The 26,294-nt window shown below is 36.0% G+C and overlaps 1 protein-coding gene across 8 annotated transcripts in view; it reads left to right on the top strand.

The window, feature by feature from the left end:
• EXOC6 (exocyst complex component 6) overlaps nt 1-26,294 on the top strand; it is a 227,817-nt gene that overhangs the window by 64,611 nt on the left and 136,912 nt on the right. For 7 of the 8 annotated variants that reach the window (XR_001107871.2, XM_064374113.1, XM_012454790.2 and 4 more), the window contains 4 exons: nt 3,189-3,234; nt 14,145-14,349; nt 19,489-19,644; nt 23,398-23,466. Coding sequence is in view for 7 of the 8 variants with exons in the window: in XM_064374113.1 (XP_064230183.1) it covers nt 3,189-3,234; nt 14,145-14,349; nt 19,489-19,644; nt 23,398-23,466 (476 nt within the window). In the remaining variant the exon portion in view is untranslated. The remainder of the gene's footprint in view (nt 1-3,188; nt 3,235-14,144; nt 14,350-19,488; nt 19,645-23,397; nt 23,467-26,294) is intronic. The other variant, XM_064374115.1, reaches the window with a different exon arrangement.

Genomic DNA, 26,294 nt, shown 5'->3' with positions numbered 1-26,294 from the left:
TAGCAAGTAGTGATTCTTTTGTGTGGGGATTACAGATTATTTGGTGATTGCATCCCAACAAAGACATACTTATCTTTCAGGTTCATTTTATTCTCTGAATTTTCATGGTTTTGTCATGTTAGAAAGCTCCTGTTTGATTATATGTCACATCAGTTTCCTAGAACAGCAACTTCTACATTTCCATTTCCTCTCTGCCTCTTTTGCCCTTTGTCCCCCATACCCCTTTTTTGTGTTTCCTCAGAATACTTTCCCATGGGGAGAGTCTTTGGGTTGAATTTTCTCACCTTTGCCTAATTTGCCTGATTTTTTTTTACCTCTAGTTCTACATTGTTTTTTGTCACTTAACAGGTTCTTTTTGCTTTGTTCACAATCTCATTGTGCTAATAAGGTAAGAAAAACATCAAAAGTGCCAGGTTTTCACCATTCTTGCCTTTCTACCTTTATTTTAGAAACGCTGTTTCTGGTCTCTTTGTTAGGGCTAAATATTACTTGGGCTTCAGATAAGTTCTGAGGAAACTAACCAGTATTTTCTTTACCTGGCTTTAATATACTTTAAGTTGAATGCATTCTATTCAAACAAAAGGAAGCAGGTATATGACTTTTTTTTTCTTTTTATTTATTTTAATTTATCTCTAAAAAAATTTAAATTTTTTTGAGAGATAGGATCTCACTCTGTTGCCCAAGCTAAAGTGCAGTGGCATGATCATAGCTCACTGCAGCCTTGAACTCCTGGGCTCAAGCAATCCTCTTGCCTCAGCCTCCCAAGGTGCTGGGATTACAGGCATGAGCCACCACACCTGGCCACTTTTTAAAATATAGTAAGCTAAATCCATCCTTTGCCTCATTTTTAAACTTATTATTATTATTGTTTTTTTAGGAAGGAGCCTAAACCTCTATATCCAACGGAATACAATGAGATGTTTTATATGATATTGTATATACATTATATGATACTGTATTAACATTATATTGTATAATGTTAATTTAGCTTAGACTGCAAATTATATTGTTAAAACTGTCAGCAGGTTTTGTTGGCTAAAAAAATTATATTATTATTATTTTTTTTTTCGAGACAGAGTCTTACTCTGTTGGCCAGGCTGGAGTGCAGTGGCTCAATCTTGGTTCATTGCAACCTCAGCCTCCCAAGTAGCTGGATTCCAAACATGCGCCACCATGCCGGGCTGATTTCTGTGTTTTTAGTAGAGATGGGGTTTCACCTTGTTGGCCAGGCTGGTCTTGAGCTCCTGGCCTTAAGTGATCCACCCACCCCAGCCTCCCAAAGTGCTGGGATTACAGGTGTGAGCCCCAGTGCCTGGCCTGTTTTTGACTTGTGGGAATAGCTTTTCTTTTCTTTGTTTTTAGAATCAATGAAATTCTACTCAGTTTAATATCTGATGGACCAGGTATATTCACATAATAACTTTGAGTAAACGAAATGTTGGCTTATTATGGTAAGTTTCAGGGTTGAGAAACCTACTTCCTTTTAGTCACGTTTAATAATACCTCTTTGCCACCATCAGGTTGAAGATATCCTCTAAGTTTGAATATTTTGTCACTGTCTGATAATGAACCTTAAAAACTGGGTACTGATGGAATGAGCAAGAGTCAAATTCCACTTATTCCCCTCCTGGGCTATTTAAATAGAGAAATAAAGGGAAGTAGAGGTGAGGTGTTTGTTACTGCTACTGTCTTTGTTTTTAAGGCTGGACAGCCACTCTTAGTTGATATAAATATTGTGTTCCTAATGGCCACATCCAGAACCGCCTTCCTTCCTGTATTCATCTTTCTGTCCTAGTAACCACTTATAATTGTGTGTGTGTGTGTATCAGGCATCATGGTAGATATTGGAACTATAAATTTGGAAATGACACAATCTCAGCTTTTGAAGAATCCTACAATCTGTGAAAGGAAAATAAATCTTGGAACCCCAAAATCACTAAGTCAAGAAAAAAGTCAAGCTGGGAACTGTGTCAGGCAAACCTGCCTCCCATTTTCCTGTTGAGTAAGATAAGTTACAAAGATAAGAAGCTACATACTCCCTCACAATTTGCCCACTGAAAATTCCTTGTGGACAAAGGACAGACAGAACTCAAAGTCATCCCTCTGAGGCTCACCTGAGACAAATGTATATCTGATTGCTTCCTTTGCCCTTGTAAAAATGCAGATTCACTGGGCCAGACTAAATTGTATATTCAGTGGAAGGCTGATCAAGGACTCAAAAGAATGTAGCCTTTTGTCTCTTACCTACTTCCAGCTTGGAAGCTCCCATCTCTGAGTTGTCCCTCCTTACCAGACTGAACCAATGTACAATCAGTCAATGTACATGTATTGATCAATATCTCATGTCTGCCTAAAATGTATAAAAGCAAACTGTACCCCTGACTACCTTGGGCACATGTTTTCAGGACTTACTCAGGCTGTGTCATGGGCATGTCCTTAACCTTGGCAAAATAACTTTCTAAATTGACTGAGACCTGTCTCAGATATTTGGAGTTCGAAGATCTTATGGGAATAAAGTCATCAATTACCGTACAATTGCCTAACTACTCCTTGGATTAGGAGGAGTATGAGAGGATATAAGAAGTCATAGCTTGGGCATGGTGACTCACGCCTGTAATCCCAGCACTTTAGGAGGCTGAGGCAGGAGGATCGTTTGAGGCCAGGAGCTTGAGAACAGACTGGGCAACATAAAGAGTCCATGTCTCTAAAGAAAATTAAATAAAGATAAAATTAGCCAGTTGTGGTGGCACACCTGTGGTTCCAGCTACTTGGGAGGCTGAGGTGAGAAGATTGCTTGAGCCCAGGAGGTTGAGGCTGCAGTGAGCCATGATTGTGCCACTGTCCTCCAACCTGGGTGATATATATATATATATATATATATATATATATATATATATATATATGTATATATATATATAAATGTATTATACTGAACCTGGAACACTTGTATATGCTATATATATATATATATATTAAATATATATTATTATGTATATAACATTCAGTATATAAGGAAATTAAAATGTTTTCGATACTTGAAGTATTTAACATTTTATTTGAAAATATTAGCCTAACTCGAGATACAGAAGTCTAATGAGTTTGTAATACACTCTTTCCTGCTTTAATTATTTTCTTCTTTCAAAATATTTCATTTTGAAAGCTAAAATGTTATATATTTGTTAACACAGTGCTGGAAATGTACAGTAAGCTGAAAGAACAGATGAGTGCCAAAAGGTGAGTTGGTATCTTTCTTATTGTTTTAAATAAGAATTTTTTTCTATTATTGAAAGGACAGATACATTTACTATAAATCATAGTGAATCATGAGTTTTGCTTTCTTCCTTACCCTAACTTTTGTACTTACAATTTACCTATCAGGATAATACATGAAATCAAATCTTAGCCTTTTATTAATGAATCATTGCCCTTTATAAATGATATTAAGGATTGGTAATGTTGATCAAGGACAAATAGCTGAGCAGGAATGAAAATATTGATTAACTTACCAACATACTAATATTACATGTAATTAAGGGCTAAGTGCACATTGTGGAAGGAAAAGAGTGTAGGCAGTTATATTTTGACAATCTGGGTGAATGTTGTAGTTCACATTCTGTTTTATAACTCAAGTGCATATATGACAGATGAAAAAGTAATTTAAAGTAGTTTATTGATTGCCATAGGAGCATTAGATATAGTGGTGTTTAAAATATTTTAAAGATGAACAGTTTTGGCCAGGTGTGGTGGCTCATGCTTGTAATCCCAGCACTTTGGGAGGCTGAGGCAGGAGGATCACTTGAACCCAGGAGTTTGAGACCAACTTGGGTAATACAGGGAGACATTTTGCCTCCACCCCCACCCCCCCAAAAAAAAGAAAAGAAAAAAATCCAAAACTATTCAAAAGTAACATAGAAGAACCAGAGTAAATGAGACAATTTGGACTAGGAAAAAAATGATTTCTTCTTGGTTAGTAACTACTTAATTACCAGAACACATCATATACACAACTGTAGTAAAATATGTGTGTATGTCCTGCTTCATGGTGCTACTCATTGTCTTTCATTAGGCTTTACCAGTTAGTTCAATTTAGCAGAATGATTTTTTCCCTATAATGAACAAGCCATAAACTATTCTGAGAGACACTCTTTCTTTCATATATATATTAATAATATATTCTCTTTTTAAATCAATGTTATACATCCTCACATTTTAAAGATTCAAATAATTGTTCTATGTGTTTGCTGCAAAAACATCAGATATCACCTTTCCTATTTCCCACTCACCATTCCTTCATTATAGGGGCAGAAACTTTTACCTCTTTTAATGAATTATTTTGGTATTTACATTTATGTCTTTAAATAACTAACTTTTAATTGTTACCATATTATTTTCCAGTTTGGGGCATTATCTTTTTTTTTCAGTAATATAATCTGATACTTATACTCACATTTTCTCAGCTATCCCCAAAATGTTTTATGTCTTTTTCCCTCACTGAAAACATTGACTGGTATGTCTTCTTTTGTCCCTTTAAATCTAGAACAGTCTGCTTTTCTTTGTTTTTTTCATGGAAGATTCCAGGTCAGTTCTCTTGTAGAACAGAGGCATTTTGGATTTATCTAGTTGTTTCTTCATGTTTAAATTCAGGTTAGATGGTTTTGACAAGAGTGTGACTAAGTGATACCTTACATTGCATGACATCGGAAGGTTTATAAAGTCATGTTGTCCTTAGGTTATGCTAAATTTGATCATTTGGTTAAGGGGAAGGCTACCAGATGTCTTTTGAAAAGGTATATTTTTCTATTTGCAATTAATAGGTAATCTGTGGGTCCTGTTTCCTAACAACTTTTCACCCAGTAGGTTTAGGATTCTTGCTTTAATCGGTCATTATATTGGATTTACAAGATGATGATTTAAAAAATTCTATATTTCTTTAACATATATTAACTGGATTTTTTAAATATATATAAAGAAGAGCTTTTTATTCCCCTCTACCACCTTTTTTCTTTCTTTCCTGATTATTGCTGTGAACTTACGCATTTTTAAAATAAATATATTATAATTTATTATTGTCATTATTCATTTTGATACACAAATTGTTTCAAATTTAACAAGAGAAACCCCTCAATCCAGTTCCTCTGTCTTTGTCTTTGGGTATTTTTGCATTTATTGTACAGTAAGATGTTCTAAGCTCTGACTGTGCTTTTTTTTTTTTTTTTTTTTTGCTTCAGATTGGAAGCAGCCATTCTCCAGGGTACTGTAGCTCCTTTTAGTGTTAGTGGTATTTAGAAACTAAGATGTATAAGTTGGGCACAGTGGCTCACGCCTGTAATCCCAACACTTTGGGAGGCCGAGGCAGGCAGATGGCTTAATCTCAAGTGTTTTAGACCAGCCTTGCCAACATGGTGAAACCCCATCTCTGCTGGAAAAAAAAAGAAATTACTTGGGTGTGGTGGCGCATGCCTGTGGTCCCAGCTACTGGGGGCCTATTGGGGGTGGGAGCTGAGGCGAGAGGATCTCTTGAGACAGGGAGGCAGTTGCAGTGAGCTGGGATGAAGCCACTGCACTCCAGCCTGTGTGACAGAGCAAAACCCTGTCTCAAAAACAAAACAAAACAAAACAAAACAAGGAACTAAGATGTATGTGCTAGGTGGGCTTATTACACACACAGACACACACACACACTCGGTGGGCTTATTACACACACTCGCACACAGTTTGAAATCATTAGTTTGTGACCCACCTTTCTCTCTTTTAGAACCTTCTCTTTGTCCTCTGTGGTCTGTAATTTCCTGATGATGTGCTTTAATATGGGTCTATTTATCTTCTTTGTGTGGGTACTTGGTGAGCCTTCTTTTAATCTGAAAACTATCCTTTAATCTCACAATGTCCTTAAACATTAGGAGGTTTTCTTGAATTATTTTTTTCCTTCTGTTTTCTTAATTTTTTCTCTAGGATATTAATAGTTCAGTCTTCTAGATTGATTCTCTATTTTCTTTTTTGAGATGGGGTCTTGCTCTGTTGCCCAGGCTGGAGTGCAGTGGAGTGATCTCGGCTCACTGCAACCTCTGCCTCCTGGGTTCAAGTGATTCTTCTGCCTCAGCCTCCCGAGTAGCTGGGACTATAGGCATGTGCCACCACGCCTGGCTAATTTTTGTATTTTTAGTAGAGACAGGGTTTCACCATATTGGCCAGGCTGATCTCAAACTCCTGACCTTGTGATCCACCCACCTCAGCCTCCCAAAGTGCTGAGATTACAGGCATGAGTCACTGTGCCTGGCCGTTTCTCTAATTTTCAATCTCTTCTTTGATATTTTTAAATCTCTTTGTCTGCTTGCTCTTTTTTCTATGAGATTGTTTCATCTTTACCTTCCAAAGGTGGTGTTGATTTTTAAAAATTTCTGCTAATTTTTAATTTTTAGGAGCTCTTTTTTGATCTCCAATTTTTTTTCAGGTAGCCTCTTGTGTTTTTTTTTTCTTTTTTTTTCCTTTCTTTCTTTCTTTCTTTCTTTTTTTTTTTTTTCAGAGTCTCAGTCTGTTACCCAGGCTGGAGTGTAGTGGCATGATTTCGGCTCAGTGCAACCTCTGCCTCCTGGGTTCAAGTGATTCTCCTGCCTCAGCCTCCTGAGTAGCTGGGACTAGAGGCGTGTGCCACCACACCGGCTAATTTTTTGTATTTTTGGTAGAGACGGGGTTTCACTGTGTTAGCCGGGATGGTCTTGATCTTCTGACCTTGTGATCTACCTGTCTTGGCCTCCCAAAGTGGTGGGATTACAGACGTGAGCCTCCGCACCCTGCTTGTGTTTGCTTTTTAGAGATTCATGGAGTTGTAGACTTATAACTTGTGCATTTTTGTTTATGTTATACTAAAATAAACATACCTGTGCAGCCACTAAGTTTAAGATGTTGAATGTTATTGCCACCCCAAAAGCTTTCTTATACTTCCTCACAGTCACTGCCACCAAAATAAGACACAGAATACTTCCATTACCCCCGCAGTTTGCTCATGCCTCTTTCCAATTTTTCCTCTCTTCTCTAGAAATAACCACTTTCTGATTTTTAGCACCGTAGATTAGTTTTGTTTGTTTTTAGAATTGATATAAATGGAATCTTCTTCACTCCTGATAATGTTTTAAAAATTGATCTGTGGTTGCATGATTTCTTTTTATTGATAGAATTTGTTTATCCATTGGTTGCTGAGTGTTTCGATTGTTTCAGGATTGTAGCTATTATGAGTAAGACTGCCATGAAATTAAGGTACAAGTCTTTTTTGTAGGCATATATTTCCATTTAGTAAATATATAGGAGTAGAATTGCTCAGAGATAGCATAGATGAACGCTACGCTTTTTAAGAAACCATTGAATACTTTTCCATTGAAAAACAATGTAAAAAATAGGCTTTAAAAATATAATTTAAAAAATAATTATTTTAGTTGTACCATTTACATTCCCATTAGCAGTGTATTAATATAAGAATTTCATTTGCTCCACATCTTTACAAACACATGGTATTTAATTAGTTTGTTCTAGTTGAGCTATTTTGGTAAGTATGAAATAGTATCTCATTGTTTCAATTTGCATTTTCCTGATGACTGTTTATAGATCGGAGTAAACAGATTTTTTTTTAACTACCAGTGAAATCAGAGCTAGAAAAATCCTGCATTTATACTGTAGAAAGAAAAGATATAGGTTAGATACAATGCAGGGCATCTAGATGATAAAGATTTGGAAATGTTGAATTTCGGTGGCAAGGAAACCTTTGGAATTGACTTCTCTAGAAATCTTTAAGTATCGTAAGTGCCTTTTTATTTGCTGTTTGGCTGTTTGTATCTTTTCTTTTGTGAAGTGTTTATTCACATCTTTTGCTTATATTTTTTATTTAATAGATTTTATTTTTTTAGAGCAGTTTTAGTTATAGAAATATTAAACACAAAGTACAGAGTTCCCATATACTTTCCTCTTCCTCCCAAGCAGTTTTTCTGTTACTAATGTCTTGAATTAATATGGTACATTTGTTTTAACTCATGAACCAATATTGACACGTAAGCATTTACCAAAGTCCATAGTTTTACAGTAGAGTTCACTCTGTGTTACAGTTCTATGGATTTTGGCAGACTGATACATATATCATGTATCTATTACAGTATCATACAGAATAGTTTCACTGCCTGAAAAATCCTGTGCTCCCCATCTTTCCCAGTCCTTCCCCCTGTGAGCCCCTGCCAATTACTGAACTTTGTACTGTTTGTATAGTTTTATCTTTTCCAAAATGTCAGATAGTTGAAATAATACAGTGTGTGTGTATATGTGTGTGTGTGTGTGTCACACACACATATACACACACACATATTCATATAAAACATGTTCAGACTGGCTTATTTCACTTAGCAATAGGCATTTAAGATTCCTCTATGTCCTTTTGTGACTTGATAACTTATCTCTTTTTTATCACTGAATAATATTACATTGTATGGATGAACCATAGTTTATCCATTCACCTACTGAAGGACATCTTGGTTGCTTCCAAGTTTTGGCAATTGTAAATAAAGCTGCCATAAACATTCATGTGCAGGTGTTATAGACATAAGTTTTCAGTTAATTTGGGTAAATACCTGGGTATGTGATAGCTGGGTCATATGGTAAGACTATGTTTAGTTTTGTAAGAATCTGCCAAATTGTCTTCAGAGTGGCTGTACTATTTTGCACTCAGAATGAATAAGAATTTCTGTTGCTCCACATCCTCTGCAGTATTTAGCGTTGTCATTGTTTTGGATTTTGCCTATTCTAACAGATGTGTAATGATATCTCATTGTTATTTTAATTGTAATTCACTATTGACATATGATGTTGAGCATCTTCTCACATGTATGTCTTATTTGGCAAGGTGTCTAAGACTTTTGCTTACTTTTTAATTTGGTGGCTTATTTTTATATTGTTGAGTTTTAAGTGTTCTTTATATATTTTGGATACAAGTCCTTGATTTGATTTGTATTTTGAACATATTTTCTCCCAGTCTGTGGCTTGTTTTTTCATTTTCTTAACAGTGTCTTTAAAGAGTAGAAAGTTTTAATTTTAATGAAATTAAATTTACCTTTTTTCTTTCCATTGTGCTTTGGTGTTTCTAAAAGCTCATTGCCAAACCCAAGGTCATCTAAATTTTCCCCTGTGTTATCTTCTAGAGTTAGAGTTTTATATTTTATATTTAGGTCTATGATCCATTTTGAATTAATTTTTATAAAAACTGAGGGTCAGTGTTTACATTTATTTATTCATTCACTTTTTTTTACCTGTGAATGTCCAGTTGTTGCAGCAGCATTTGTTAAAAGAACTACTCTTTTTCCATTGAATTTCCTCAGTTAACCGTATTTATGTATTTCTGTGCTTTCTGTTTCATTTTATTGACCAACTTGTCAATCCTTTCACCTTTACCATGCAGTCTTTAATATTGTAACTTTATATGAAGCCTTGAAGTTGGGTAGTGTCAATTTATCCTTTAACTTTTTCATTATCACGTGGCTATTCTGGGTCTTTTTCCTGTCTATATAAATTTCAGAATCAGATCATTGATATTCCCAACATAAGTTGCTGGGGTTTTGATTGGGATTGCGTTGAATCTGTAGATCAAGTTGGGAAGAACTGATATCTTGATGATATTGAGTCTTGCTATTCATTAATATGTAATATCTTTCCATTTATTTAGATTTTCTTTAATTACTTTCATCAGAGTTGGTATTAGTTCCAGAATTTTTTTTGTTGAAGGTTTTTACATAGATACATTTCATGTTACCTGCAAAGACTTTTGTTTCTTTTTTCCCAGTCTTAATACCTTTTTTTCCTTGTCTTAAACTGCATTAGCTACTACTTCCATGTAGTATGATGTTGACTAGGAATGGTGAGAGGGAACATTTTTGCCTTGTTCTTAATCTCATGGGAGAAGAGCAACTTGTTTCTCACCATTAACTTTAATATTAGCTTTGTGTAATGTCTGTTCCTTTAAATTTGTTAAGGCATGTTTTGTGGCCCAGAATGTGATCTGTCTTGATGTTCCATGTGAGCTTGAGAAGAATGTGTATTTTGTAGTTGTTGGATGAAGTACTCTATCAATGTCAATTAGATCAGGTGATTGACGGTACTTTTCAGTTCAACTATGTCCTTATTGAATTTCTGCCTGCTGGATCTGTCAATTATTGTTAGAGGTGTACTGAGGTCTGCACTCGTAATAGTGTATTTATCTATTTCCCTTTATAGTTCTATTAATTTTTGCTTTATATATTTTGATGCTCTATTGTTAGATACATACACATTAAGGATTGCTGTCTTCTTGGAGAATTGACCCTTTTATCATTATGTAATGTTCTTTATCCCTAATAATTTTTTTGCTCTGAAATCTGTATCATCTGAAATTAATATAGGTGATCTACCTTTCTTTTGATTAGTGTCAGTATGGTATATCTTTCTCTATACCTTTTTTTTTTTAATCTCTCTGTGTCTGTACATTTGAGGTGATTCAGTTTTTTCCACTTAGAATTTAATAAAAATATCCTACTTTCTCATGTAGCTTGTGAGTTTTTTGTACACAGGACATTGTATTTAAAAAGACTAGAAGAGACTGAAGTAACCAATTCTATGATAGGACAAACTCTGATGAAATGGAAATACCCAAGGGAAGGCAAATGAAGTGAGAACAGTGGCATGATTTGTACTTTGTAGTCCAGAGAATCATTAGAGTACCCACATATTCTCCATTTAGTGATGACACATACATATTTTGAAGTGTCTCATATTTATAAAAACAGACACCTTGTCAGAGGTTTAACATATAGGGAAATTTGCTCTACTGTTACTTATTTTTAAAGAATTAAAGACTTAACATTCCAACCAAAAGGACATCATTACATTAGAACAAAAGACTTTACAGATAGGGTAATAATTTGTTTTAAAATAATTTAAAAGGCAAATTCCATTATATATTGTTGAAAAGTGTATGAGCTTACAGAACTGGAAATGTAGATATATTACTGGATGGAAATGTAGATATATTACTGGATGGAAATGTGGCCAAATGCTGTTGAGTTAATTACAATATGATAGCATCAGATCATAGGTGCTTTTTATATTTCCTTTATAGGTTTTGTATTTTTCTAGTGGTTATGGATTACTGTTATAATTTTGTAAAAACAGCATTATATGTGTCTAAAGGAGAAATGGTAATCTATTGTGATGTTGTATTTGCTTGCATTTAGAAACAGATAAAATGTAGGAGATTTGTGGCTAAATTTTAGAAAGGATCCAGGGTCTGGTCTCTGACTTCTGCTTTCTGCCTATTGATAAACTTTCCATATATCTTAGCCTGAATTTTCCTAGAAAGCAGAATCTGAGGTAAAAATAATATATTTTACTACTTTTGGTTTTTTTGAGACAGAGTCTTGCTCTGTCGCGAGGCATCAGGTTGGAGTGCAGTGGCACGATCTCGGCTCACTGCAACCTCTACCTCCCGGGTTCAAGCAACTCTCCTGCCTCAGCCTCCTGACTAGCTGGTACTACAGGCGCACACCACCACACCCAGCTAATTTTTGTATTTTACTAGAGACGGGGTTTCACCATGTTGGCCAGGATGGTCTCGAATTCCTTACCTCTTGACCTCGTGATCCGCCTACCTTGGTCTCCCAAAGTGCTGGGATTACAGGCGTGAGCCACCGTGCTCGGCCTTATTTTACTACTGTTTTAGGGAGTATAATCCTAGGAAAGTTCCCTGAATCCTAGTTTTAGGGAAACTACACAAATACAGTTAACTGAGGAAATTCAATGGAAAAAGAGTAGTTCTTTCAACAAATGCTGCTGGAACAACTGGACATTCAAATGTAAAAAAGTGAATGAATAAATAAATGTAAACACTGACCCTCAGTTTTTATAAAAATTAATTCAGAAGGAAAGTTGAGAGAGCAAATACGAGGGTGAGTTACTGAGTTAGCCACTGCTTCATTATTGATCAATTTAAATACTTTTTGGGAGGTTGTATGTTATTGCAAATCAAAACCTTCCCTCTAGGAAGAGGAAAGGAGAACTTATCTCTGTCTTGCTTTCCTTATTGGTTAAGAGTTCAACCTACTGACATTAACTCTCCACATTTCTGGGTTGTGCGTATATGGGTGCTAGGTAAGTCTTATGACCTCTCATGCCTCTTATGATGTCTCACGGGAGCACCAGGATGGGAGGTGAGAGACGAGCAGCATGGAGTTGTGCTATGAAGTAAGTTGACTGTGTCTATGGCATGTTGCAAAAGCTACTGGTAATACTTTTCATTTATTCTACATTACTTAGGATTTCAAATATATTATAGACATTAGCATGAATTTTCAGAAGACATACCTGTTGTAGAGAGAATACTTTTGAAATATACCTAGTTCGTATCAAATCAGGAAATTAGTCCAAGATCAGATAGTGTGGTTTGACAATTGATCTGTTGCATCTAAAATGTTATGGGTTACACTGAAAATATATAATTCATTATTTCACTTCATTTAAGCTTTTAATATCTCAGGCATTGTCAAAATTATTGTAATGACATCTCTCCCATCCATACCATCACCTAAATATTTTAATTTCTGACCAAATGTACTTTTTGTTTACATTATAAGCATTCTGATATTTAAATAACCAAGATAAAATTTAGATGGTCGAATTTTTGAATTAGTGGTAATATTTTGTGACAATTTGCAGAATATACTCTGTCTTTGAGAGTATATGCCAGAAAACTAATTGGTATCTTTAAACAGCTTTTGAATATAATGTCTTTTTTTTTTTTTTTTTTCTGAGACAGTGTCTTACTCTGTCACTCAGGCTGGAGTGCAGTAGCACAATCTCACTGCAACTGCCACCTCCCAGATTCAAATGATTCCCATGCCTCAGCCTCCTGAGTAGCTGGATTACAGGTGTGCACCACCATGCCTGGCTAATTTTTGTATTTTTAGTAGAGACAGGGTTTCACCATGTTGGCCAGGCTGGTCTCAAATTCCTTACCTCGGGTGACCCGCCTGCTTTAGCCTCCCAAAGTCTGGGATTACAGGTGTGAGCCACTACACTCAGTGGGTCTTTTCAACTTACTTTTGTTTTCACTTATGTCTCATGTTTCTATCAACTTACTTGTTTTTTTATACATTAGTTAATGCCTTTTCCTGCTTTTAATGTCATCCAATTCAATAGGAAGATATAGAATACTATGTAATTAATTTTAGAAATTCCTCTACCTAACTCTCAAATACATTTTTGGTGAATATTATTGTAGGAAACTGACAGTTTTGTATGGTCTCAGTCCTGCTCCCAATTAATATGGTATCTTGGCCAAATTATATACTCTTTTTCTGTGTTTCACTTTTCTCATCTATGGAATGCTACTTGTAATATCTGCCATAGAAGTGTACCTCATAGAAGTCTAAAGAGAACTAAATTATGTATATGAAAATATATGTCAATTTATCTAAGTCAAAGGCTATAGTTTACTAATTGCTGCATACCCAGCATGTCACACTGTGAAATTCTAGCTCCCAAAGCCCAAAACAGGAAATATTACATTCAATACATATTTGTTGAATTGAAAAAGCACTCTGCCAATGTGGATTTTTACTTGTTTTTTTCTGTGATACTTAACAGTATTTCTAATTGCCTTAAATGGTAGAGTAGTATGACATTTTTAAAAAAGTTAAATAAATTTTATTTCAATTAGAATTATATTCGTGTTATGTACTTCTTTTGTGTGGTGATATGTGTGGATGGATATTATGATGGGAGATAGAATATAAAATCATATAACAAATCACTAAATGTTATAATTCAGAGATTTGAAACAATTATACATACTCATTTAAGGTATCGAGGTGTCTATAATAATATTTTTGATGTTACAGATTCAGATGAAGTGAAATAGGGAAGTTTTACATTAATGTATGCCATGAAATTTGAGCCTGTGGCTTGTTTATGTGATTTATAGTGTGTGCTTGACAAATAGATATAAATATTAATTTTGCTTATTTTAACTATGACTAGATCCTTTTTGATGAATAATTAGTGTAAGACTGATTATTTAGACTTACTTGTAAAATTATTGTGATCAGAACTTTTTATAGAGTTTTCATTTTAACTTCTCACAGGTACTATGCTGCCCTAAAAACTATGGAACAATTAGAGAACGTGTACTTTCCCTGGGTTAGTCAATACCGGTTTTGTCAGCTCATGATAGAAAATCTTCCCAAACTCCGTGAGGATATTAAAGAAATCTCCATGTCTGATCTCAAAGACTTTTTGGAAAGCATTCGAAAACATTCTGACAAAATAGGTGAAACAGCAATGAAACAGGTGAGATGAAAAATAATTTGGATTTAATATTATTTAGTAATACAGGATCTGGTAAATAGCCAAGGTTTACTTCTTTCACTTACATAAAATGCTTATTTATATTTTACCTTTTTCTTGTCTTTTCTAGTTCTTGTTTAGAAAGGATTCTATTAGTGTTTTCTTTGGCTTCACAGTTCTTCCTTATTTAAGTAAAATTACTCTAACTGAAATTCTTTAGTTACCGCCTGAACTCTCAGCATCCTTCTCCATATATGTTAACCTTTACAACCAGCCAAATCTGGTATAGAATTAACTAAACAGTGGCAGCCGCAGAGGTAAGTGGGAGTCTCTTTTTGCAAAACGTCTTTAAAACCCAGCATTTTTAATCTCTTCTCTATTTAAAACAAATTAAAAATATTAACTGTGAATTTAAAACTACTACAGTTCAATAATAAATGGACAAACAATGGGAAAAGCCTTAGCAGTTATAAAGTTAATATATCTACCTTTTGAGTCAGCAGTTCCACTCCTAGGTGTTTATCAGTGAGAAACAAAAACCATGGCCTCATGATGTTCTTAGCATCTTTGTTCACAGCCTCAAACTGGAAACAACCCAAATGGCTATCATAAGAAGAATGGATACACATATTGTGGTATATTCATACAATGGAATACTACCTAGCAATAGAAAGGAATGAATTGACTGATAATGCAACAAAATATATGAATCTCAGAGATATATTGAGCCACAGAAATTGAATGCAAAAAGGCACAAACTGTGTGATTCCATTTTTATGCCATTCAAAAGCACGTAAAACTGAGATGAAAAAAATCTGAACAGTGTTTACCTCTGGGTGGAGAAATTGCCTAGAAAGGGACACAGGACTTTCTGGGGGAGATGGAAATGTTTTATACCATGATAAAAATGTATTTGTCAAAGTTGTACAGCTAAAATCTGTATATTTCAGCATATATACATCTTACTTAGAAAAACTATAAAAATAATTATAAGTATAAAACTATAAAAAATAATTTAGTATATATGGAGCAAATAGATAAAAGTATAGATTAATCAAGAATGTAAAAATATTAGTTGAAGATAAGTGATGGGAGTTCATGATATTAATCTGTTTATTTTGAAATTTTTAATAAGCTTAAAAAATAAAATTTCTAAGAGCTGTTAAAACTCAAAATAATCATAATGTCATAGAAATAAAATGATGCTCAATGCCATTTCTTCTTTTTGCCTTTGAATTGCACACTCTTATGATTTCTGATGCTTGATTTTTTTTCCCCCTAAGTAAACTGCTTTAGAAACTCCTAAGTCTTTCTGACTGATTGCCTCTGGTCAGTGAGGGTCTTTCCCATTGGAGAACTCTTCACCATTCTATTCTTGCCTTCAATATTACAGTATTTTCAATACTTTTTCTCCTACCTCTGGCCAAGGAAATCTGTGCATGCCATGGGGGTTAGAAACACCACCACTTGGTAAATTTTTTCAGTAAGAGAAGGCAAACAGTAGTTTAAAGTTCATATTCCATTATAAATTTTAATTAAAAATATCAATGTTAAACTTATCTTCGACCTATCTTTCATAGACCAGTTTTGGACTCTTTCCACTTAGGCAGTCCTTCAAATCATGAGCCCTAGGATTTAAGATTTATGAGAATTTATTTCCGGGAGAGAATAGACTCTTTTGGTCCACTATAATTTTTTCCTCATAAAAGTCATCAAGCTCCCTATCATTGTAATTTAAACAGACATTTCATACAGAATCCTTTTCTTAGCATCTCTCTGTGGGGATGTTTTTCATTTTATCTTTTTCATTCTGTGTTTTTTTTTTTTTTTTTTGAGACAGCGTCCCACTCTGTCTCCCAGGCTGGAGTGCAGTGGGCGTGATCTCGGCTTACGGCAACCTCCGCCTCCTGGGTTCAAGCAATTCTTCTGCATCAGCTTCCTGGGTAGCTGGGACTACAGGCGCATGCCACCACACCCGGCTAATTTTTGTATATTTTAGTAGAGACGAGGTTTCACCATATTGGCTAGGCTGGTCTCAAATTCCTGACCTTGAGATCCACCTGCCTCAGCCTCCCAAAGTGCTGGGATTACAGGCGTGAGCCACTGCGCCCAGCCTGTGGGGATGTTTTTCTTCACAATTTCTTCTTTTAGAAATATCTTCCACAGAGTTGAGAAGTTAGACAGTTTTCCTTATAGGGAGGGTTAGAGTTCTCAAGATTTGATAAGAAAAGTTTTATTTTGTTCTGTCTTGGATCCCTTCAGACTACCTTTCAATTTCTTGTGGGTTTTGTTTTGTTTTTGAATATAAGAAGCCTCCTGAAGTCTCTTGTCAGCTGTGTTCAGTTTGGCAGAGTCACAGTTTGGTTCTGGAATCTTCTAGGTGGCATGAGTTTAAAGCTCATACTTTGCAAAGCAGCTCCCTCCCTTGGGTACACTCTGTATCCTGTGCTTAAGTTCCAGGATCTCATATCCCTTTTACGGATGGATGGACTTGTTATGTATTCACTTGAATATCTTATAGCTACCCCAAACCCAGCATTTCTAAGACTAAACTCATTCTCTTTTTCCTAAATCTATTTTTCTTGTATTTGCTATCTCAGATAGTAGTGTCTCCTGGTTCCACAAGCCAGAAACTGGGGAGTACATTAAACTTTTCAGGAGTATTGATACTGTTAATGTTGTTTGTTACTAAGTCCTACTTAGTTACTATCAATTCTACTTCAAAATATCTGTAGATTCCATTTTCCCCTCTGCATGGCTGTACTGTTAGATGGGATCATTTGTTTTCCTTATCTGTATTCTCTTCTTCTGTTGGTTACTGTCCTAAAATGCAAATAAGACCACACCACTTCATCTTAAGGGATTCCCTGTAAACTTTTACTTAAATCCAAGTTCCTCAGTCTCATCTTGGTACCTGTCTCCCTTCTATGCTCTAGCAGTATCTGCTGTCTTTCAGATTTTTGAATATGCTAGCTGTTCACTGAGAATGTCTTCCATTCTTTCACATTTCTCTGTTTCGCTTTTTCCTCCCAAAAACTGGCTTGAGCATTACGTTGTCTGTGAAATCTGCCATCACCCATTACACTACTGCCAGCAAGAGATGGTCACTTCATCCTCAGTGTGTATACTGTTATACTTTTCACACTATAATTGCTTTTTTTTTTAATGTTCTTAACTAGACTGTGAACTTTTTAAGTGAATGATTTTGTCCTGTTTATTTTTGCTTTCCTGGGATCTAGCTATTATGCCTAACATGAATGGCACAAAAAAGTTATTTTAAAAAATTAGTTTAGAGCAGAGTTTTAGATTGTCTAGGGAGAATTTTTAAAATTCTAGTATTAGAGATGAATCCATCTGAGTAGTCTCATGTTTAATTAGCAATAAATATCTAAAATTTATATTGTAAGTTAACATTTTTCATATGATGTTCTCTGGTACACTTTAATATTGCTCTCTGGGGCAGGGTTCCCAGCCCCCAGGCCTCAGACTGGTACCTGTCCTGTCCGTGGCCTGTTAGGAACCAGGCCACACAGCAGGAGGTGAGTGGCTGGTGAAAGAGGGTTACTGCCTGAGCTCCGCCACCTGTCAGATCAGCAGCACGGGATTCTCCTAGGAGCGTGAACCCTACTATGGACTGTGCATGCGAGGGATCTAGGTTGTGTGCTCCTTATGAGAATCTAATACCTGATCATTTGAGGAGGAACAGTTTCATCTGAAACCATCACCTGCAAAAAAAAACTGGGGGCCACTGCCCTAGGGGGGAACAAAGGGACTAAATAGTCAAATAAGTTTTGGACACCTGGGTTAAATCAAGTTAAACAGATTTCTTTACCTATGAATTGTAAATCCCTAGAAGGAGGATACAGTATGTAATATTTATATAATTCATTTGAGCTTAGAACCCTTTTTTCAAGGAACATCTGTTTTTACTGTGTGAACTGTTGGTTTTGTATATAACATAATTTGGAAACAATACTCTAAATAAACGATTTTATACTCTGAGGACAGAAAATCATTGATAAAATTAGTTTGGGCACAGAGGGAAAGGGAATCCACAGGAGTGATAATAATCTTCTGCAGTACAAGCCTCTGGGGGGCAGCCAGGATCAAAGTCTAGGAAAGAGAAGAGCCAGGTTACTGCAACTTGAGTGGTCTGATAACCTAAAAGTAGAAAAGGGCTGATTGCCAGTTACATATGCCTTAGAGAGAACTCACCTAAAAGAGACAGTGCATGACCTTTCTATTTGCAAACAGAACAGAATAACGACAATCTGACCTGTCAAAACAGAGAGAATGTCTCGCTGATACGCAGTATGTAAGGAAATTAAAATCCTAGAATTAAGTTTGTATCTTTTTCTATTTCTGGTAATGAAGTTCTGATAGGGAAGTATTACTAAAATGCCTAAAAGAAGGTATGAGGGTTCTCAACTTTTTATTCTGTGTAAATGTCGTTTTTTGTCAATGATCAATTATGGGATAACAGCTTCTGCATTCTTAGCCTTCACAAACTGTGAGCATTTTCAGTGGGAAGTAAAATAAGCTTGCAACCTGATGCTATAGTTCCTTCTGTGAGGTTAATGGCTAATTCAGGGAGTTGGGAGTATGGCCAAAGAGTGAACCAGCCCCCTTGCCAACACACAGTATGCCAACTGAGGAAATATATGGTTCTGCATAATTTTAAGACTGTTTAAAAAGGAAAAGAAGCCAGGTGTGGTGGGTCATGCATGTAATCCTAGCACTTTGGGAGGCTGGAGCAGGAGGATTGCTTGAGCCAGGAGTTTGAGGCCAGCTTGAGCAACATGGCAAAACCCCATTTTACCAAAAAAATTAAAAAAAATTAGCTGGATGTGGTGGTACATGTCTGTAGTCCCAGCTGCTCTGGAGGCTGAGGTGGGAGGATCACCAGAGCCTGGGGAGGTTGAGGCTGCAGTGAGCTGTGATGGTGCCACTGTACTCAAGCCTGGATTACAGAGTGAGACCCTGTTTAAAAAAAAAAAAGTGAGAAGGCAAAAATCATGAATAAGAGTGATTCTATACCTACAGATATTAAAAAGATAAGAAAACATTGTGAACAATTTTTTTGAACCAATTTTGACCATAATCAGTTTTGAAATAATCTGAATTTTTCTTTCTTCAAAATAGGCACAGCATCAGAAAACCTTTAATGTTTCTCTGCAGAAAAAAAATAAAATGAAATTTGGGAAGAATATGTATATAAATCGTGATAGAATTCCAGAGGAAAGGGGTGAAACTGTATTGAAACATTCACTTAAAGAAGAGGATGAGAATGAAGAGGAGGTGATGGGTTTCTTTCTTTTTCTACTATTAGATAATGTTTTTTCTTTTGGATTGTAATGTACATGTATGATTCAGTCTTCCCATATGCAAAATGAATTTATGTTGTAAAAGTTGTCAGAATCAAAATGGAGTCACGTGTGTCAAACTTTGACAAAATGGAGCCTGCAAAGGCCAGGAAGGGAGGGCTGTCATGCATGATTTGCCTGGTAACAGAAACTATCAAAATAAAATTTTTGAAACCATAGCTTACTGCATCAGCCCTACAAGGACAGCTAGCCACTTAATATGTGAACAGTTGTCTGTTTCAAAACAGGCCAGGCACAGTGGTTCCCATTGGTAATCTCAGCACTTTGGGAGGTTGAGTTGGGCAGATCACTTGGGGCAGGAGTTCAAGACCAGCCTGGCCAACATGGTGAAACCCCATCTCTACCAAAAATATAAAAATTAGCTGGTTGTGGTGGGGGACACCTGTAGTCCCAGCTACTTGGGAGGCTGAGATGCGAGAATTACTTTAACTTGGGAGGTGGAGGTTGCAGCGAGCCAACATTGTACCACTGCACTCTAGCCTGGGAGACAGAGTGAGACCTTGTCTCAAAAACAAAAACAAACAAGCAAACAAACAAAAAAACAACTATCTTACAAGGTCAATCGAAAACTGTAAGGGCCTAATTATAACTCCGAGATTACAAGTCCTTTCTATTAGCTACTGACACACACCAGTGAACTTTATTTCAAAACAATTTGCGTAACAGTTTGTCACCACAATAAAACCCTAACCTTTGTTCTCCAGACATGCCAGAGACCACCCCGTCTATGCAGGTCCTGGATTGTAATCCTGTTTCTTTGTTTATTCTCAAATTTTTTTTGCTTGGAAATTTGTCTCTATATATTTTTATTTCAAGTTGACAAAGTCAGTCAGACTGTAATGAGCTATTAGGGCAATGGAGTCATCTGAAATGTTAGTCTAGATAATTGACAGATAAACAGGATGTATTGTAGATTATATTTATAAATCTCTGGTAGTGGAATCTGCAGTAAAAGTATAAATCTAAAGATTTTTATAGTGATTACTTATATTTGAATTATCTGTTGCAAAATTTTTATTTTGTAATGTCTTGTCATTTGGCCTAATTCTGGATAGTTCATCTTTTTAAAAAACTGGTGCCAAAATACTACAAAAATAACTCAAATATGATTAAAGTTAAGTCTTTCAATGAAAAAAAAGTCCTCGTAAGTCTAGAAATTTTGAAATTATCCTTAAATATTTACTTTCTTTCATCTTTTCTTTTTTTTTTCCTTTGAAGCACTGTGGTTTGTATCTTTCATCTTCTATATCCAAATTCATTCTCTCATTCTATTTTTTGTTTTCATTTTTTTTATATATAGATAGGGCTCACTCTGTTGCCCATGAGTGCAGTGGTGCAGTCATAGCTCACTGCAGCCTCCAACTCCTGGGTCCAAGTGATCCTCCCACTTCAGTCTCCCGAGCAGCTAGTACTACAGGCATGCCATCACCATGCCTGGCTAATTAAAAAAAAAAAATTTATAGAGACAGGTCTTACTGTGTTACCAAGGCTGGACTTGAACTCAGTGTATCTTGGCCTCAAATTATCCTCTGACTCAGCTTCCAAAGTGCTGAGATTACAAGTGTGAGCCACCATGCCCAGCCTCCTATTGCTTTTGAAAGTTTTTTCTACAAGGCCTGATGCCATGGCTCATGCCTGTAATCTTAGCACTTTAGGAGGCCGAGGTGGGCGAATTGTTTGAGCCAGGAGTTCAAGACCTGCCTGGGCAACATGGCAAAACCCCTTTCCTACAAAAATAAAAAAAATTGCCAGGTGTAGCACTTTTATTTCCAGCTACTCGGGAGGCTGAAGTGAGAGAATCACCTGAGCCAGGGGAGGCTGAGGATGCATTGAGCCGTGATCATGCCACTGCACACCAGCCTGGGTGACAAAGTGAGACCCCCATTTCGAAAAAATAAATTCTCTCCACAGAATCTTCTACTGAGTTTACCTTTTATTGTCTTTTTCCATTTTTTACAAAATTTAGCTATTATCATTGGAACCTAGTTATTCCTAATTATTTATAAGTTTTGCCTTGTCAATGAGATTTTAAAATTCTTTTTCTAAGTACATAATTGGGATACAGTAAGAACTTTGAACCATATGACTGTGCTCATGACTGCATTTGTGAATGAGTGAGCAGCTGAGTGTTTACTATGTACATTTCTTTTTTTAGTTTTTTTTTTTTCTTTTTTTTTTGATACAGAATCTTACCGTACCACCCAGGCTGGAGTGCAGTGACACAACCATAACTTACTGTAACCTCAAACTCCAAGGTTCAAGTGATCCTCCTGCTTTGGCCTCCCAAGTATTTGGGACTACAGGCATATGCCACTATATCCAGCTAATTTTTTTGTATTTTTAGTGGAGATGGGGAACTGCTGTGTTGCCCAGGATGGTCTTGATCTCCTGGCTTCAAGTGGTCCTTTTGCTTTGGCTTCCTAAAATACTGGAATTATAGGCGTCAGCCACCATACCCGGCCACTATGTACATTTCTGCTGTATATCTGAGGATGAGGTGATACATACATGTGTATTCACACAAATAATTGCATAATATATATTTGTATTTATATTTGTGTGAATATGCATGTATGTGTATGTGTGTATATGTGTGTGTGTGTGTGTGTGTATATGCGTATGTAGTAAATGTCTGCTATTGTACTGAATACAGACAAACAGCCAGCCTTAAACAGTTAAATGCCTTCCTAATGTGGAATTAGTTAGTATGTCCTGATTAGTCCCTTGAAATTATTGTTAGGATTTTGGTCCCTTGAAATTAAACAAGTATTTTTGACATCTACTTTTTTGTTCTTTCTTAATATTCAGAGGACCTCTGTATTATCTTCTCCTTTGAAGTGTAGAATGTTGAAAATAGACCATCTAGTCTTACTTCAATTTTCCCCTTTGTGTTCTGTATATCATTCCTGCTGGGAGCATCACCATCATGCCTTGCCCCCAGATCTATACTTTTAGAGGAACTTGGTGGTTTCCCTGTTCTCTCAGATCTATTTTACTGCTATACTGTACTACATTTTGTTTTTATCATTTTCCCTTATAAGCAATATTATATTAAAATAATTTAAGTTTATTCTGGAGATTCACAAGAGTACAAATGTGTTCCTTTTAAAAGGGTTTATGTATTTCTCAAGTTTGAGAAACTTTGTAGTACTACATTTCATCAATTCTAAGATTTGTCATAGTTTTAAGTGGTGGTGTTTTTTTCTTTCTTAGTGGTCCATAAAATAATAGTGATAATGTCTTTAATTCAATGCAGTAATGACTAGTCATATGACCTGGCTGCCTAAGAAGAGGAACTTTGTCTATAGCTAAACCATAAAATCTATGTATCAGTTTTACCCAAAACAATATTGAGGTATCTAGTTATCCATAGCAGTTTTCTGTTAATCTCTCACACGTATCAAAAATATATAATTTTTCTCCTTTGTTACTTTAAATTAAAAAGTCAACAGTGGTAATAAACATACTTCAAAGAATAAACTACCAAACAAATGGCAAAACAAAATAAAGAAGGTTTTGTGTTTATATTGTATGCTTTCTATGGGGGAATTGAATAAATGTTGTAATGCAAAGTTCATGAATCTTCTTGTCTGTCTTTGACTTTACATTATCTAATGGTGGTCTGGTAGTTTGGCCTATAATTTTTAAAAAATGGTTTAATTTTCAGGTCTTAACTGTTCAGGATCTTGTTGATTTTTCCCCTGTTTATCGATGTTTGCACATTTATTCTGTTTTGGTAAGTATGTTTTATATTTATATATATATAGCTTTATATTATTAAAAAGGCATGTATGTGTTTTAGGCCTTAAAAATGATAAAATCCTGTAAATCTTCACATAATAATTATTTATGAAATATCCACTGTGTGTAAGGCACTTTATTTTTTGTTTACTTATCATAGTGTAATTTCAAGTGATATACCACTTCATGTATATTTTAAGAACCTTAGAATAATATGCTTCCATTTCTCCCTATTGCCTTTGTGCTGTTGTTGCATCATAGTTCTTACAAGTTACTTCTACGTAGATGTATATTCCATACTACATTGCTTTTATTTTTGATTTAATGTTCCTTTTTAAAAATAACTGGTTTATTGAGGTCTAATTCACATACCAAACAACCTTACCCTTTTAGAGTGTACAATTCAGTGGTTTTAGCATATTCACAAGGATGTGCAACCATTACCACTACCTAATTCCAGAAATGCTCATTACCCATCCCCCCAACCACCCCTCCAAAACACCAAAAAATGTGTATCTGCCTGTTGTTAGGTGTGTGTTCTATAGATATCTGTTAGGTGTAGTTGATTTATAGTGTCGTTCACGTTTTTTACTTCCATGTTGGTCTTCTGCCTATTCTGTTATTGAAAATAGAAGTATTGGAGTCTTCAATTATAACTGTGGAATTTGCCATTTCTTCTTTCAGTTTTGCTGTGTAATTTATGTATTTTTAGGGCCTTGCTGGCAGGTGAATATATGTTTGTAATTGTTATGTCTTCCTGATGGATTGACCTATTTTTTAAAAAATGGTAAAATATTTTTCTTCATAATATTTTTTGTCTTAAGGTCTGTTTGGCTTTAATTAGTATAGCCACTCAGCTATACTAATTATTCTAGCTGGGATTACAAGCACCCGCCACCACGCCCAGCTAATTTTTATTTTCTTTTTTTTTTTTGTGACAGAGTTTTGCTCTAGTTGCCCAGGTTGGAGTGCAATGGCATGATCTCAGCTATACTATACTATTATCCTGCCTCAGCTTCCTGAGTAGCTGGGACTACAGGCATGCGCCACCATACCCAGCTATCTTTTTTGAGCACTGTTCGCATAGCATGTTTTTCCTCATCCTTTTATTTTCAACCTCTTCGTATCTTTGAATCTAAAGTATGTCTCCTATAGAGAGCACATAGTTCAGTCTGTTTTTTTTTAATTCAGTCTGCTGAACTCTGCCTTTCAGTTGGAGTGTTTAGTTCATTTACATTTAATGTTATTACTGATAAGGTAGGATTTACGTCTGCTATGATATTTGCCATTTGTTTTAATATGTCTTATATCTTTTTTATTCCTCTATTCCTCCATTAGTACCTTCTTGGGCATTAGAGTTTTTTTTTTTTTTTTGAAATGGAGTCTCGCTATGTCACCAGGCACCAGGCTGGAATGTAGTGAGCCGTGATCACGCCACTGCAACCTCTGCCTCCTGGGTTCAAGCAATTCTCCTGCCTCAGCCTCCTGAGTAGCTGGGACTACAGATGTGTGCCACCATGCCCAGCTAATTTTTTTGTGAATTTTAATAGAGACGGGATTTTACCATGTTGGCCAGGATGGTCTCAATCTCTTGACCTTGTGATCCGCCTGCCTCAGCCTCCCAAAGTACTGGGATTACAGGCATGAGCCACCATGCCCGGCCTGAATAGATATTTTCCTATGTACCATTTCATTTCCTTTGTCATTTCATTTTTTTTTTCCCTTGTGATGAAGCTTCCCTCTTGTTGCCCAGTCTGGAGTGCAATGGCATGATCTCGGCTCATTGCAACCTCCGCCTCCTGGGTTCAAGCAATTCTCCTGTCTCATCCTCCTGAGTCCCTGGGATTACAGGTCCCCGCCACTATGCCCAGCTAATTTTTGGTATTTTTAGTAGAGACGGAGTTTCACCATGTTGGTCAGGCTGATGTTGAACTCCTGATCTCAAGTGATTCACCTGCCTCAGCCTCCCAAAGTGCTGGCATTACAGGTGTGAGCCATGGCACCCAGCCGGCATTTACTTTTAAGGCATTTTGAGATTTAGATTATTGATATAATTGAAAAGGAATCGTAATCACGTTAACTAAAGTGAATAAAATTATCTTTATTAATGAACTTATTTTTTAGCCTACTATTAAAAAGCAGGGCTAACTCTGCCCTTATTAGCTGGCACACAATGATGTATAAGCATGATACAAATGTAAAATAATTTTTGTAAATAAATTAGAGATGTTTCAAGTGTATTGAGTTTTATTGAATGTAAAAGGAATTTCTCTTATTAAAGCTATAATCGTACTGTAGTGTAAAAACAATAATACTTTGTCTACTTTATGATTAAATAATTCTTCAAATTTGTGAGTTAAAATGTCAATTTCTGGGCCGGGCGCGGTGGCTCACGCCTGTAATCCCAGCACTTTGGGAGGCCGAGGCGGGTGGATCACAAGGTCAAGAGATCGAGACCATCCTGGTCAACATGGTGAAACCCCGTCTCTACTAAAAATACAAAAAATTAGCTGGGCATGGTGGCGCGTGCCTGTAATCCCAGCTACTCAGGAGGCTGAGGCAGGAGAATTGCCTGAACCCAGGAGGCGGAGGTTGCGGTGAGCCGAGATCGCGCCATTGCACTCCAGCCTGGGTAACGAGAGCGAAACTCCGTCTCAAAAAAAAAAAAAAAAAAAATGTCAATTTCTCAGATTCTTTTCAAATTTGGTATTTTATCTTTTATAATGTTTGTTGGTATATGCATTTAGGTAAGCAGAGACTAGATTCCATCAAAGATTACACTACTGTCTGTAGTAATTTTGGAAATTAAGCTTCCTTTAGTTT

The sequence above is a fragment of the Aotus nancymaae genome, unplaced genomic scaffold, assembly GCF_030222135.1.
Source record: "Aotus nancymaae isolate 86718 unplaced genomic scaffold, 86718_ANA_hifiasm-v0.15.2.pri h1tg000010l, whole genome shotgun sequence".
Lineage (NCBI taxonomy): Eukaryota > Metazoa > Chordata > Mammalia > Primates > Aotidae > Aotus > Aotus nancymaae.
This window is presented reverse-complemented; position numbering and strand designations above follow the sequence as displayed.